The following is a 17,500-nucleotide window of genomic DNA, read 5'->3' on the forward strand; positions in this document are numbered from 1 at the left end:
TTGAAAGTAGGCCGCATCTTTAAGGAATTGTTTTGAAATTCATTTCTGTTTCTGCAGCAGGGCTCTTGACCTTGCAGAAATTCCTCTGTGTTTCACTTTTGTCTGGAAATCGAAAGAAAGTTTTAGGCTAACTTTTGGCTGACTTGTAAACACTAGGTGGTCCACTAACCAGCCATCTTGACCGGTTGACTTTTTAGTTAACTACTTCCATTTAACCAACCCTTCCAAATCACCATGACTATAGAGTACATTGGGAAGAATAAAGTCACACAACATGGATGATGGAACACCAAGCCCAAGGAGATAACACCAAACGTGCCACATCTGTTCCGTATTATGATCAATACCCAGTATATTTGGATCAAGCAACACATCTCAAAAAGTGGCCCTCAAACCATTTCCCGGTTCCATGAAATCTGTCCCGTTTCTTTCAGCTTCTTTTCCATTTGTGTGTTTTGTTTTGTATGTTTATTTGTTTGGTTATTTTTTATTTATTTGTATAGTTCTATTTTTTTACCCCAGGACCTGGATAGAGGCCAGGAGAGAAGCATCATCCTTCCGTCCAGATAAAAATCAAGCATGCTTCATTTAATCAGTGGATGGAACACAAGACACAAATGCATCATTCCACCACCATGCATGTTAGAGATTCCATAGGAGTTTGATCGCGTCTGGATATACAGTAGGTGACTGAGAAAATGCTAGAAAGTGATAGTAGTGATAGTAGTACATCAGTATAATTAATATAATTAAGTATGAACAGAAGATTATGACCAAAACATTTCACGGCAGGTGGCAGATTTACATTTAGTGAGATTGAGATCATTTAAACATCTGTAAAGAAATATATAATAATAATAATGGTAAAAGAAAGCTTTTGTTGAAATAAATTCCTAAAATATGCAGTTACTACAAAATAAAATGTGGGTAATGATACCTGGTGATGATAGGACATATAAAATGTTACAAATTCAAATAAGCATTAGTGTTTTTTATTCCCACACTGGGTAAAAACATCTATAATTTGAGCTACTCAAAAATACTCCTAATTGCTCATATGAAAAGAGCCATGATTGGATGCTCTAGGTTCTTTATGGAATGAGGCACATCTTGAATGATAAACAATTGTCAGCAGCAAATGTCAAATGATGGCATGTGCTTTGTCTAGTAGAAAAAAGAAAAGGCGTTTTTTTTACACAAAACATGCCCACATTATCTGCATTAGAAAAATTACTTTATATCGAAAAACCAAAACGATACAAAGCAATAAGCTATCTGAGCCTCTTTTCTTTTGATCACGTCGAACAAGCACCAGCTATCAGAGGACCAATCTTTCTTGGGTTTTTATATGAATTCGTATTCAAATTAAACTTTAGCTCGCTTGACATTATCGCCATGTGCCAGTGTTAGTATTTTAAATGATGTAAAAACATTGAGTTAAGCTCCGGCAGACTGTAATATACTCTTCCTCAAATGAGAGCTGAAATGCTATAGGCAATTAGAGTGGTCTCTTGAATTTCCCTGAAATGAAGTGCAAAATGAAACGTGGTCAGACTAACAAATCTGCTGTCTCTTTTTCCACTGCTTCTTCTCTTTCTTCAGCTCTAGTTTCTCATGAACGTACAGAATGAATGGGTATCACGCACACTTTTCAATTTTTTATCAGATCAAATGTTGATCTTGTGTACCGTAAACTATTTTTGGTGATTTGGCTTAATTATGTTTGAAAAGGTGTTTTTTTGCAAGGTGGATGACATCATGAGTACGGTATATTGTCATCCAAATAACTTAATCGCCTTACTTCTTCCATGGATGTTCGGTCATTCCAAGATGTTAGGTCAAACAGGCAGATACACAATATAGTATATATGTACATATCTGGCTTCTGTTTTCCATGTATGGGATAAATTGAGAGACGCCACACATGGATATAATCTTTTAGTGGTTCATATGTCACAGGCTTAAAGTCCTATGCCAACATGTCCTGCAATTGAGTATGGGAGCTGCTGTTGACCCCTGGGGGAATGTAGGTCATGACCTCCTTGTGAATAGAGCTGTATTGAGGAGGACATCATCCAAACATTAGGTCGCTACCAATGGGAAAACAGACACAAAGATGATGGTTCTACAGTTCATGTTATAGTCTATACTGTACATTACCCCAAATATTTTAGAACAACAACCAATTGTCCTGTGCTCAAGTGAAATATACTAAGGCTAAAACTAAATCTAAACCACTGTTTGTCCTCTTGGGACAGAATGTTGACTCACTGTAGCCACATGAGTGGTTCCCATGCCCTGTTGGAATCGCTCATGACCTGGCAGATGGGTCAAGGGTCAGGTAGTCCACCCTGCAGACAGAAAAACGCCTCAGGTAATGACAAGTTTCCATGTCTCTGTTTTGGGGAGATTTTTGCTCCATTGTGCCAGCAGCATAAAGTGACACATTATATTTTTTATGCAAACGCTTCAACTCACTCAGGAGGCCTGCTGTCAGAGGTCTACTGACTATGTTTTTGACATAAAAACCTTTGGCGTGTGGATTCTTAATCAATGAATAACACTTCACCTTGAACAACTTCATCTTCATTTCGCCCTCACACTTGAAAGCACTCTGAAGAATTCACTTTCACAGACTCAACAAGCTCTTTCGTTTGATATTTTTCTGCATCTTGTGATTTTTTCTTTTACAGACTGGCAATGTGTGATCACTGATTAGTGTTATATACAGAACTCAGTGGGACATCCTGTTAAAGAAAGATCGGCATGCTCTGAGAATGCACAGTCCAGTGCATTGAGGAAACAAAGAACTCGGGCTGCAGGATGCGTTCTCCAACTAATTGCTCAGTGAGGAACTGAATCGCAGAAAGCCCTGGCTCTGTGTGGATGCTATAGAAAAGAAACACAATAGAGCTGAAATATCATGTTTAGTGCATTGTATGTTTTTCATCACGTATATGTCATGAGAATTACGATACTAATTGTTTGTGTTGTGCATGGGATGAAAGGTTTTGTGTTTTCATAATTTGTCTTTTGCCTTGAGAGAGAGAGAGAGAGAGAGATAACTATTTACATATCTTACTACAGCTCCCAAAAGGCATGTAGTTTCTATGTAAAGCATGATTTTATCTAGATGGCATAAGTACGTCATGTGTGTTATACCGCACAGCAACTGTGTGTTGTGTGAACATCATCCATGAAAACTAGACAAAATATCTACACACGCACACATTCGTTATTTATATCGATATTTGATATTCAAGTTCCTTCCATGAAATTCAAACAACATAATGAACACGGGGCAGCGGAAATCACAGACTTAAACAAAATGAAAACAAAAATAACTTTCCAAATAGATTCACTCCCTCGAGTCCTTGCTGATGAGTACACCGAGTTTGTCTGTCCCATATGCACATGACCATTATTATTATGTGCATAGCGGTCGGATCTGTAGCTCTGGACAACCGGATCTCCATTTATGCCTATATATGAGCATATTGGGTTTGTTTATGGTTATGTCTGAGTCTGAGTCGCATTGACATGCCTATATATGGGCGTATCGGGTTTGTTTATGATTATGTCTGAGTCATAGTGACATGCCTATATATGGGCATATCGGGTTTGTTTATGGTTATGTCTAAGTCATAGTGACATGTCTATATATGAGCATATTGGGTTTGTTTATGGTTATGTCTGAGTCTGAGTCGTTTGACATGCCTATATATGGGCGTATCGGGTTTGTTTATGATTATGTCTGAGTCATAGTAACATGCCTATATATGGGCGTATCAGGTTTGTTTATGATTATGTCTGAGTCCGAGTGACGTCAGAGGTCCGCCGGCCAGCCAGCCCGGTCCTCCCTTAAGCTAATTCTAATATATTGGATAAAGTTCATGTTGTGGGCGGTGTCTGTGACGGGCACACAGATACCATATGGACTCGACATGCCTGACTTCAGCGCAAATCAGCATAATTATGATATGCCCGTATATGGACTGGACATGCTCAATGTCAGCATAAATCGCCGTTGTTAGGCAATGGTTGCTGGTGTGTGTGATGTCAGACCACCAGAGTTTGATTAGGGAGGAAAAAAGAGGACAAACTCAATCAGCAAGAGGAAGGGACGGAGGGAAAGAGGGGGAGAGCCTACAGGTGTTTCACCCATGCAAAAACCCGGCCAATGCGGGGTATCAAAAAATGAGAATTTTGAGCCAAACTGATAATGTGGTGAAAAGTACCATGTTTGACCTAATCAGAGACCATGCCAGTCCGGAACGATGTAAGTCGGTAACAAGTTGGGAATGCAATGCCCCACCCCGGTTATGCATATACGCGTTGTAGGCCGACCTGTTATTAGAGTACCAATTGTACCCATATATCTGTTATGCCCATAAATGCAGATTTCTGGGTCTGTCTGTCTGTGTCCCTTTGATAGCCATTCATGGAATCCATGCTCAAATATGTAGTCCAGGCCAGTCTATGTCAGTATGACGTGTGTGTGTCACAACACTAGGCTGATGCCTGTTGAGAACGCATGCCCCTCCGGTTATGCATTATCATAGTACTTGGAGGCCAGTCTATGATGTTATAGACTTATACACACACACACACACACACACACACACACACACACCCCCACACACACACACACACACACACACACACACACACACACACACACTCACACTCACACTCACACACACACACACACACACACACACACACACACACACACACACACACACACACACACACATGCACCTGTTAACACATTGATTGCCTAGATCGCATATATGCGTTTTTCAAATCCATCGCTTGATTGCCGCAATTCTGAAGATCGCATATATGCGTTCTTTGGAATTTTCATTGTTGTCTCCGCCAGGCCGAAAGGCATGGCGAGAGAGTATGTTTTGCCCCCTGTCCGTCCGTCCGTGTGTCCGTCCGTCCGTGTGTCCGTCATTCTGTCATTTTGTGTACAGCTAATCTCCGGCACCGTTGGCTTGATCGCAGCGAAACTGTGCACACACACTCCCTGGATGCCAGAGCAGAACCTCTGCCCCAAATTTTTCAAATTAGCCTTTTATAGCGCCACCAGGAGGCCGCTTTTTGCAAAACACATTTCTTGACAGTACTCCTACAGATTTTATCCAAACATCACGCAAATCAGTACACAGTATCTCTATAGTCATGTGATCAACACAGATCTGTCCAATTTTCCATATTTCATCCTGATTGGCTAAGGTTGGCTTCCAAAGTTTGCAGGATTGCTCCGTTTTCAACAAAATGCCTCAAATCATGAACGCAGCTTGCGATTTCCGTGAGATTTCACACGCACATTCCCACTAGGCCGAGAAAGAAATGCCACTTGAAAATGTTCAAATCAGCCTCATGGTGGCGCTATAAATGGACGATTTGTGTTTTTAACTATAACTGCACCGATCTGCATGAAACTTTGCACGCACACTCCCTAGAGGCCAAGGAAAAACAACTGACCTGCATTTTTCACATTTGCCTTTCATAGCGCCACCAGGAGGCCGACTTAAGTAAAACACATTTTTTGATATTAAGCCTTCAGAATTTATCAAAATTTCACGCACATCGGTACACTTGATCTCTATAGTCATGTGATCACGATGGATCTTTTAAATTTTTTATATTCCATCCTGATTGGCTAACATTGACATCTAAAGTTTGCAGGAGTGGCCCGTTTTGAACAAAATGCCACAAATCATGAATGCAGCGTCCGATTATGGTGACACTTTGCACGCACATTCGCACTACATTGAAGAACAAATGCCACCCTTTTAACATTGCCCTATTATAGCGCCACCAGGAGGCCAATTTTGCGACACTTTTCTTTTTTATATTACTCCTACAATTTCAAACATCATGCAAATCGGTACACATATAGTTAAGTGATCAAGATGGTTCCGTCCAATTTTTCATATTCCATCCTGATTGGCTAATTCCGAACATTGCTGCCCCACAATAACCTACATAACCTGGCGGAGACCTGTGCTCCGAGGAGCACTTTTTCTAGTTTAATCTGTGATCGCTGTGTTCTGTGAATTTTTCATCATCAGTTTCGTTTTCTGTTTACATCACACTCACCGGGTTCCGGATTCATGTGAGTACATTATGAACTAGAAAAAGTGCTCCTCGGAGCACAGGTCTCCGCCAGGTCAGGTAGGTTATTGTGGCCTCCTGGTGGCGCTACAATAGGCCAATATGAAAAGGGTGGCATTTCTTCTTAGGCCTTGCACGGCAATCGGACACTGCATTCATGATTTGAGGCATTTTGTTAAAAAAAAATTGTTTTGCTAAATTAGACCTGCTGGTGGCGCTATAACAGGCCAATGTTAAAAGGGTGACATTTGCTCCTCAACATAGTGAGAATGTGCGTGCAAAGTTTGACCGCAATCGGACGCTGCGTTCATGATTTGCGGCATGTTGTCACAAGCCACTACTGCAAACTTTAGATGTCAATCTTAGCCAATCAGGATGGAAAATGAAAAATCAAACACATCCGTCTTGATCACATGACTATAGAGATCATGTGTACCGATGTGCGTGAAATTTGGATAAAATGTTTTACATAAGTCGGCCTCCTGGTGGCGCTATAAAAGGCAGATGTGAAAAATGCAGGGCAAAGGTTTTTCCTTGACCTCTATGGAGTGCACTTACAAAGTTTTACACAGATCGGTGCAGTTATAGGTAAAAACACGAATCGGCCTGTTATAGCGCCACCATGAGGCTGATTTGAAAATGTTGAAGTGGCATTTCTTCCTGGGCATAGTGGAAATATGCGTGTAAAATATCAAGGAAATTGCATGCTGTGTTCATGATTTGAGGCATTTTGTTCAAAACGGAGCACTCCTACAAACTTTGGAAGACATTTTTAGCCAATCAGAATGGAATATGAAAAATGTGAAAGACCCTTTTCGTTTAATGACTCTAGAGATATTGTGTACCGATTTGCTGGATTTTTGGACAAAATCTGTAGGAGTACTGTCAAAAAATATGTGTTGCACAAATCGGCCTCCAGATGGCACTATAAAATGCCCATGTGAAAAATTTGGGGCAGAGGTTCTGCTGTGGCATCCAGGGAGTGTGTGTGCACAGTTTCACTGCGAGCAAGCCAACGGTGCCGGAGATTAGCTGTACACAGACAGAATGACGGACACACGGACGGACGGACGGACGGACGGACGGACGGACGGACGGACGGACAGGGGGTAAAACATACTCTCTCGCCATGCCTTTCGGCCTGGTGGAGACAATAAACTCTGGCAGTCAATGTGTTAAGAAAACAATATCAAAATGAGAAAGTGGCATAGAGTTACAGAAATAATGTTATTTCACACCATTACTGGTGGAGAGGCCAAATCTGTCACTTCATTTTCTGCAAATGCTTTTCTACTGCATAGACGCTTACTTACTTTTGCACTGACCCACAACCAAGTGAGGTGTTAGGTGCACCTGCTCATGTTTTAATGATGCATAAATCAAGGGATGTGATGTTACGACTATTTATGCTAATGTCAGAACTGGATCACATCTGAGCGTATCCACTATTGGTAGCCCTTGTAACAGATGTACTGTTAATGAATATGAATATGACTTTGTGGACCATGACAGTGGGATTCTTTTGGGATATGGGACATGGCACGAATGTTTGTACTACACTATGAAACAAACTTTATGTGGTTGTTAATACCTGAAACAAACATCAGCCTCCCATCCATTGTCACTGAAGCAACTCCAAATAGAGTCTCTAAATGACTTCACATCCTCACAATTCCGTGGGTTCTTAGAGAGAGCGAGAGAGTGAGAGAGAGAGGGAGAGAGAGAGTGAGTCAGAGAGGGGGGGGTGAATGAAAGAGAGAGAGAGTTGTTGTGTTCATAACTATTGATTTAGCTCTCGATAGCCATGGAAATAACATGGATATTGCGTTTTGGGGTAGATTTTAACACCTTCAAAGTGGCACTGTACAGTACCAAGACTTTCTCCTCCACCCCATTACTTCATCATAATTCCTGTCCTATTCTCCAGCAGCCAAACGAAACCAAAGCCAAATAATGTTATCTACCTTTCATCTTCTTTTTCCATCTGCATTAAATTTTATTTAGGATTAAAGTAGGGTAGTGTCTTTGTATGGTGCTAATTGCCATAGAGCTTCAGTAATTAAAGGACAATAAAGCTTTAGCAGTAATTAGTTTCTCTTGTTTGGTTGCTAGCCCATCAATTGTGCTTCAATAATACTGATCATTAGCATGCGCCTGGGCACTGAGGGATGCTGGGAAGGGAGCCCTGCACACACAGCACTCCACATTCCATTCCCATGAAGCCATGGCACTGAGCCATGCAGTTAACCCTCCATGTGCTTGCAGGGAACACCTAGCAACCATAGTCCATACTAGGGCCGCAACTATCAATTATTCCCTTTGCGATTATTCTAGCGATTCTTTGTCGATTAATCGAATGATAGAGAAGCATTTTTCTTAAATACTTTAAATATATATATATTTCAAAGAATTGACTTGATTAAGCACTCAAGCACTATTTTACACTTAGTCATACAACGGCGCTTCACATCCTGACGTGTTGTGAGCTTGTAGATCTTGAGAGATTATTTCATTAAAACAATTTTTCATAATCTATTAAATCAATTTGTTTGATTAACTGGTACACCCTATACAGTATTATAATATAAGAGAGCTCGTGCACAATGTTGCCTCTAAGTGTAATAGGCCTATAAGGAAACGCTATTCAACCTCTGAATGTTGGACCACTATAATGACTTTGATGTTCAACCGCGTTGCTAGCCAAATCGCAACACGTTCTGTTATTTTTGGCTAGTTATACGGTTGTACAACGAAAAATACATTAGGTTTAAGAGCTGCAGTAGCAGGCAGGTGCTACAATCTTACAAGATGTAAGGGGGCAATATTACCCCATTCTGTGTTATTGTGTTGCTTTATTCAGATACACATTTCCTTGACAACAGCAAAAGCACAGCACTTTAAGGCCTGATATAGCATAACATGAATATAGCATAATATGAATAGAGGAAGCCGCTGATATTCTTCTGATACTATCACATAGAATGTGATCAAATTAGGCACCTGAAATGGTGCATTAGGAGAATGAAGCTTTTTTTGTGTGCAGGCAAGATTGTATGGACTGTGCTTGAAACTGTGGTATAGTAATAACGCCAACCTGCAGAGAATGTGTTCTGTTCTGTTCTACTTTGCTTTGACATGATTGAAAGACAATGGTCCCATGGATAGGCCATTTCAACATCAAATGTGCATGCACATCACAGGGCAAGGGAGCGCTATCCATCACATTCAGTGAGCTGTCAAAGGCAGCTCTCACAACCCCAGCCTCTATCCCTACACATTTGCAATTGTGTGACAATAGAAGATTACGCCTCCATGTATACCCAGGGCATATTTTGTACACTTTTTTTTTTTTCATGTACACTAAAGATTGTGTATTTCATTACATTGTTGTATTATGGTACTGAATGCAATTACTTAGGGGAAGCATTATTACTGATTTAATGTACATGTTTTTAAGCCTTTTTTAATCCATTTTGATCAAAACAAGCCTGTATAAGTGTAAAAATAATTTGAAAAGGCTATGCAAGCCCAACTGGAAAAACAAAAACAACTTTAGAGTGATTGGGAATCAAGTCCTGCAAGCAGGCTAATTGAGTGCATTAAAATACACGAAACATCGACATAAATCTACTGAGTAAGTAGGAAAGCATAAAATTGTCTCGCAGACTTGTTTAGCATATGCATATGAATATGCAAACACAAACATTTTGTATAGTAAGACTAGTAGTGCACACCAGTCTTATCCAAACCTGTAATTTTGCCTCACTGCCTTGAAATTCCTAGGCTGTGCAGACAGACAGTGCCATAGATGGGATTTTGCATAATCTGATGCTCTCGGCATTAAACACAAGTTTAAGTTATATGTATGCAAAAAAAAAAGCACATAAAAACATGTTCTAACTGCAGGGAGAGTGTCTATCCAACCTCCCTCCTGTTCGTTTTGGCACAATAAGCCAAATGGAACCCTTTTGGAAGCGCCAGCATGCAGAAGCAGAGTGCATGTGCTTTATAATAATGCACATCCGTGCACATGCACATGCACAACTACATTTCCAGCTAATCAGAATCGCGCACTTGCAGAAGGGGGAGAGCGGTTGCCAAGGCAGCCACCATTCTACCCCTCCCCCTTTTTCCCTGTTCCCTCCGCTCCTCTTTCCCAGTGTTGCCATGTCGGCTTATTATAAGCGACTTTGGGCTTGTTTTTCTGTAAAGTTGCTTTTAAATATTGGTGATTGATTGATTGAATCCCTTTATTAACAGTTTGCAAAAAAGCACAGAAAGTACAGTTTCTGTAGTTTCTGTAGCAAAAGGATGCTAAAAGGATTAAACCCAAGAAAGCACTATTGTTTCCATTGGGGTCCTGACTCCTGTGTATTCAATTCATCAAAAAATGTTGCGGGTTGCGGTTTTTCTGGGCTTGTTTTTAAAGTGTAGTTATTTTGTATATTATATTTTAATTATTGTTTGAACAGTCCTCAAACATTTGCATGCCAAAGGACGCCCCAAATTAATGTATTTCTCAGCAGACCCCCATCTGATTGTTTTTTTCCCCCATATATATAATATTCCAAATGTTATTTCACTTCTTTTCAAGATATTTTTGAAAATAGCCGATCTACAAGCTCACAACGTGTTGCATTCCACCAACGCACTGTATAAACTAAAGTGTTTAAAGTGCTCAGCCTATAGTTGCTTCTTTTGGGCTTGTTTTCACATAAACCTAGTTGCTTACTTGCTTATTTCTCTCGCAAAACCTGGCAACGCTGCTCCTCTCTCCCGTGTGTTATCGGCAGAGGTCGCATGGCACAGGGAAGCACACACAGTGCAGCCACTACTTCTGTCCTGACTGGAACCAATGCAACAATATGCACCTCCATAACAAAGCCTATGGAGGAGTACTGAGAGAACCAGTGTGGAAATAATAGAAAGCTCACAAATTGATGGGCTCGTGTTGAGCGTGTTGCAAAAAGAAGGAGAAAAAAAGACCAAGAAAGGAGAGAAAAAAAAAGACCCCAAAAAAATAAGAAAGGATTTATAAGTTGGAGGTTTTGCTTTAATATACATTTGTTCCGGAACAGAGGATTAGTTTTTGCTAAACCAACACGTGCACATCAATGTCTTTTTTTGCACTCTTGCTGCTTCTGTGCAAGTGTTTCGCATCCTGACAGTGGTCTGGGTGCCCGGTGGCTCTGAGAGAAGGACTGCGCATCATCAGCATAGAGAGAGTTGGTGCCGAAGTTCGGTCGGAGAACGGATGTGAGCAGAGGAGAAGAGTGAAGAGAAAACTCAACCCACTTTCTTTCTTTCTCTCCGTTTCTTTCTTTTTCTTTTTTTCTTTTTTTCTTGTTGTATGGTTAAACAACAATAGCGAGTCAAAAGAACACTTGAAAGTGGTTTCATGCCTTCAGACTTGCTCATCCTGATCAGATGGACGTGAGATTTTACCCTGCGCCCCCGTCAAGTGTGGTGGGTTGTTCTCTGCCGACTGATCCAAGTTGTCTGAGCTCGTTGGACTATTACCACGCGAACAAGGTAAATGGTAGTAAGCCTGTGTAGCGGGCGTGCGTGTTTTTTTGTTTTGTTTTATAAGCGCGCATAATGCCTGAATGCCTACATTTCCATGACTGTATTGTCTCACCTGCCTCTGAATCTTGTTCAACAGCGTTCAACATTTACGCAATGCAAATGCACGGACTGACTGACTGACACATTGATTGTATCCATAGATAGACAAACATTGTATCCATAGACTGACTGACTGACTGACTGACTGACTGACTGACACATTGTATCCATAGACTGACTGACACATAATTGTATCCATAGGCGCGCGCACTTGTTTCAGAAAAGCTTCTTCTTCCAAAAAAAATAATAGAACTACCATGTCAAGTGTCAACCAACAAGATGACAGGAACTTATAGGTTTGCCGTTTTTTTTAAATTTAGTTTGGACCCGAAAAAAACACAATTGTCATTACTTTTGGAGTTTTTAGACGTGAAGCCCTGTAATCATCCTGCATTTTGTTCTTGAAAATTACACCGCCTAACTTTTTTTTTTCTTCCTTCAAACCCAACGTGGTTATTATGTTATTCTCTCTCTTTCATATACTGTGCAGTTGTGGTGGTGGTAGCAGAGAGAGAGAGAGAGAGAGAGAGAGAGAGAGAGAAAGCTGGCAATAAGTGGTCCCACCCGATGTTTGACTGGGACTTATGTTGTGTGGAATACCACGGGGGCTGTATAGAATCCATACTGTCTGCCCCGCTACACCCGCTCAATGCTCAGACATCATCTTCCCGCTGAATGATTTCTTATAGCCAACATGGTGTCCCGCTGCGAGTTTAATGATAAAAATGGATGCGTGCCCAGTAATGTGGTGTTAATTACTTTGTAAGGGACAAAACACAGACCAACCGATATAAGCACTGGCTACTCTTTTTTTCTTTTTTTTTGACACCCCGCGGTTTTTTGGTTTGTGACCTGCTCTGACTCTCTCCAAAGTGCGCAGGTGGCGTGGTTTATCGCAATGGTTCTCAAACTTATACATTTCAAGGTCTCCTCTTAACTCAGTCTCTGCCAGTATACAAATGGAACCAAATGGACCCGTTATGTATAGGCCTACTGGCAGAGTTACAGACTTGTAAGGGTCAATTTAGACCCCCCTTAAAGGAACCCAGAGAGTCCCTGGAATCCACTTCTATTGAAACAACCAATTAAAAAATTAGGAAAACTTGTTGAAGAACACTGAAAACGACTAAAACAGTTACATTAGCAGATTAAGTGCTGTTACTTAACTTTTACCTCTGGCATGTGCAATCCTTGAACTGAGTTATGTTGTCATCACTTACCATGAATTACACATCTGCAAATCAACAGGCTTTTTAAATGTAGGTATAGGCTCTCTCTGCTGAAGTTTAGAGGTTGGTTTGCTGTCCGCCTGACAAAGATCATCTTGGTGTCAATGAGGCGATGGATACAATGCATGCTCTTGATGTGCTTATCTTAGACAGCGTGGGCAATGGAAAATCTCTATAAGCAATATTCCAGTAATCAGCCCATAGTTCTTGAAAAATAATTGTGATCCCTCTTATGAATAAAGGTGGCTGTAATTGGTTTTTCACAGGTTTGCTAGAACAGGTTATGATTCAAATAAGGAATACACTATTATCCTGAGTGTTAACTTAACTCTGAGAGTGGACAGATTTTGGTACCATTTGTAGCTATACACAGAGTTAAATGAACACTGGTGATTTTACTGTGAAGGGCTAGAACAAGGAAAACTGTTCACAGTCTTCAGCAAGCCACAACAGATCACTGGTGAAATATTGTCTTCATAAAACATTTTCTGATAATGCAGAGTACTGAGAGGCTACTTTTTGCACATGAAATACACAAATGTAAGGGTCCATAATTGTACTCTCAGAGTTAAAGTAACACCCAGGCAGGGTTTTTTACTGTGTAGCTGTCTACCCCACATACATAGAATATCTTTTTGTAGGTCAAATGAATTAGGATCCATGCGGATAATCCAGAATACGCTGACATAACACACACTGCGCCTCAATCCCCAAAAAACAAAAGAAAATAGATATGAAATGATTAGGGCGCTATTACGGTGAGAACTGCGAACGTACAACTACAGTATGGTGACAGGTGTGAAGGTGTAAAGTCCCCGGGGGTGGGGTGGGGGGCTAAAAACTCCTATTCATTTGAGAATACTTAAGTTAGAATGAGCACAGAATAATGCATGCACTGCTGTGCTAGGATGGGGGTGGTGTTCTTCCCACAAGGGGAGATATAATTTGCTATCATCACACGTGTAACACAAACTACCTTGCCTAGCATTGCAAATGAGGCTGGAGGGATACTGGGGATCGTGTGGTGTCCTGTTATCATGGAGCATTAGGTCAAGTTCCTCCCCTCCAGACTGGCTGTGACATTAGAGGGGCATTTGATTTCTTATGTAGGCACTGGGCAATATATCTGGCCATCAGATCAGACCACTTCTAATCATCACTGAAAGCCACTGATCACCCAGCTCATATTCCGCCTATGGCTCGCTTTCAAAGCAGGAACTAGGCAAATAAGTAGTCATAGTGTTTTAGGGTCAACCGATATTTTGTGCACGGATGCTGTCAGGCAGAAACCTTGTATCTCCTTATTTCAACTTTGATTTAGATTTTTTTCCATGTCACCAACAAACAAACTCGGTGTGAGTGGTAGATCTGCTATTTGTGCTTAAGTCTGTAAAATGTATATTATACCTTTATACCTTCTTTCTGAAAAGTAACAGTGTTGGATATACAAGGTTTCTGCCTGACAGTGACAATAATCCTTCTTCATCTTTTGGTCAGTGTTTGTGGCTTGTTTGTTAATTTGTTTAGTGTGTCACCAGAGAATGTTGGTGTGGCTCTCGGTCAAACATACATGGGAATGTCGTGTTGGTAAGGTAATTTAATTCTTATAACACATTTCATACTGACAGGCATCACACCGTGCGTCACAGCATGATGAGAAAGAGAGGTTTTGGTTAGAGGTTTTTCTGCCTGCTCTCAAGCCAAAACATATCTTTGAAACTTGGAGAGATTACTTCTCTCCAGTATTCAACAAAGAATTAAGAAATAAAAGGCAATTTGCAGCCTGAGAAAACATTTCTCCCTTTATCGCTCAGAAATTAACAAGATATTAACGATGTTAATCTGAGTTACTCACACACACACACACACACACACACACACACACACACACACACACACACACACACACACACACACACACACACACACACACACACACACACACACACACACACAGACATGCATGTAACCTCTTAATTGGAAAACGTGAGTATTTTCCTCTATTTCTGTCTTTATATGTTAAGCTTTTTGTGTGCTTATTATCAGGACCATGTGTGGTCACAAACCTTTTTTAGAGTAATTAGAAAGTTTAGCTGCACTGGCAGGGAACACATGTTTGGCAATGCCACACTTTCAGTCCTTGTCAAATTTAAACTGCTCATTTGGAGTTGGAACCTGGCCTTTTGTTCTTTCATCAAAGCACATGTGCATGTTATGATGATCACCATTACCTTTGCAAGATTCAATTTTCCACACCTTATTGAATCTAAGGGGGTCATTATCAGTACAATCATCAATAGCCATGTGAACAACTGCAGCTGGTGGCGGTGCATTCATTTATTGATGAAAACATCTTGAATGCAGGATATATGGGCCATTTTACAGGTCTCATTTTAATATACCCACTAACATATTGGCCATTGATTTTTGAATAATGTCCAAATCTTGCTGCTTGCCTCCACAGGGTCTAAATCAGTCAGCGTTTGAAGGCAAACTGCACTCAACTAGCTTATAGAATTACACTGATCACCATTTGGCTGGAGAGAATATAAAGAAAAGGATGGACAGTTAAAGAGAATAGTCAAGATGCGTTAACCACTTCAGCCCTATATTATTCAAATTGTGTGTTCAAATGTTAAAAGATTTTCCAAAAAAATCCTATAAGGGGATGCCCAAAATAAGAATGCCAGGGTTAAAGTCGTTATGTGCTGATTGAGACGATTAACAGACCCACAAATACCTCGTCAATACTTTCAATGCCCTACTGTGTCTCTCACTCACTCTTTCTCTCTCCATCCCTCTCTTTCTCTGTGGTGCTCTCCCACAGCCCAGAAATAACATCAAACACTGTCATTACTACATGGCTTTGTGCAGTGATGGTAATATGAAACTGTGCCACGTTTTTTATTGCGCTCTGCAGTTACAGTACCTTTACATGCTACAGTACATGGCACAATGTTGTGGTACCTACATGCTGCAGCGAAACCTCACTGTGTGCCCTGCAGCAAGCGCGGTAATTACAACTTAATACAGAATGCAGTTTCTAGAAATACCAGAGGACAGATGAAATGAAAAGTGTACGGGGCTCCTATACTGGGTCTTTGTCACGTACAACAACATGTAGGCTACAACTGTAATTATAGCATGGCCATTCCATTCGTCCATCCAGCTCTTTCGGTTTGCTCTGGGAAATAAGGGTACACACTGTCTGCTGCTTTATTTGAATACCTTAATCAAACAGTGCTGGCTGCCGCCGCTCATGCGCTATAGCTTTCTACAGCATGGCAATAGGATGGAGCTCAAGAGCAAGGGCCTGTGTTGTTTGTACACCCAGGCCCCACCCAGCTCATATATCCTCCCAACAACTGATATCTGCTTAGATAGGGCACGACTGAAGAGCAGCCTTTGTTTCTTGGTGGTCTCCTGTACCGTAGATAAGGCTGGCCGTTCCGGGGGAATGATCTGCTTTATTTGAATGCTGTATCTCGTTGTTTTATATTATTGGATCTCCCTTGTATTATGTTGAGCAGCGGAGGTTCGATTACTTTGAATTAACATATTCAATCAATTAGATTTCCTCCTTATCACCTCGCTGTCAGGTTTCATTGCTCATCTGCTGGTTACTTTTGATCTCAGACAAGCTCCTTCATTATGCACGGGAAACAGACTTGTTCATATGTTGTTTTTAATATATGTTATGTATTACAACAACTTTTATTCTGAAGATCTATTTGTGGGTGTGCCTGGTGGCTCAGCCAGTTAGTGCACAGACCTATGTTCCTTGTGATCATGAGGACTCTGGTTCGAATCTGACCCCCGTCTTGTCTCGCATGTATCTTCTCTCTCTCTCTGGCCTTGGTTCCTATCTCTCTACATACTGGCCTATCTGAAGCATAAAAATGCCAAAAATAAATCTTAAAATAAAGACTTATTTGCGGCACCTGGAGGGCTTTTGTAAAGAACACTTTTATGTCTGGAAAATGAAGCACTCTATGAGTAATGCATGCCGCTGTGTATATGTTGATGTCCCAGGGCCTAGCGATGCTGTTGCTATTAGCTAATGACAAACTCTGTGGTATGTGACAGGCAGAGTGAAAGAGAGAGGGAGGGGGTGAGAGAGAGAGAAATAAATGAAGAGAGAGAGAGAGAGAGAGAGAGAGAGAGAGAGAGAGCATGAGGAAGAGTGAAAAAGACAGAGAGAATCAGAGAGAGACAGAGAGAGTGAAAGGATGAGTGAGAGTCAAATGGGTTGAAGTAATCAGTGGCCCAGTACAGGGTGTGTGTGTGTGTGTGTGTGTGTGTGTGTGTGTGTGTGTGTGTGTGTGTGTGTGTGTGTGTGTGTGTGTGTGTGTGTGCGTGTGTGTGCGTGTGTGCGTGTGTGCGTGCGTGTGTGTGTGTGTGTGTGTGTGTGTGTGTGTGTGTGTGTGTGTGTGTGTGTGTGTGTGTGTGCACCCGCGCGCATTTGCACGCACGCTTGTGTGCGCACTGTGCACACGCATGCTAACTCAGGGCCATTCATG

At 41.1% G+C, this 17,500-nt stretch overlaps 1 protein-coding gene across 2 annotated transcripts in view; it reads left to right on the top strand.

Annotated features, from left to right (window-relative positions):
- The first annotated feature begins 10,938 nt into the window (after nucleotides 1-10,938).
- LOC308097705 (TOX high mobility group box family member 2-like) overlaps nucleotides 10,939-17,500 on the top strand; it is a 98,214-nt gene continuing 91,652 nt past the window's right edge. For both annotated transcript variants that reach the window (XM_080445677.1, XM_080445678.1), the window contains exon 1: nucleotides 10,939-11,658. In XM_080445677.1, coding sequence (XP_080301803.1) covers nucleotides 11,554-11,658 — 105 coding nt within the window. In that variant the 5' untranslated portion in view covers nucleotides 10,939-11,553. The remainder of the gene's footprint in view (nucleotides 11,659-17,500) is intronic.

This window comes from Gymnoscopelus braueri, assembly GCF_963280865.1.
Source record: "Gymnoscopelus braueri genome assembly, chromosome: 12".
NCBI lineage: Eukaryota > Metazoa > Chordata > Actinopteri > Myctophiformes > Myctophidae > Gymnoscopelus > Gymnoscopelus braueri.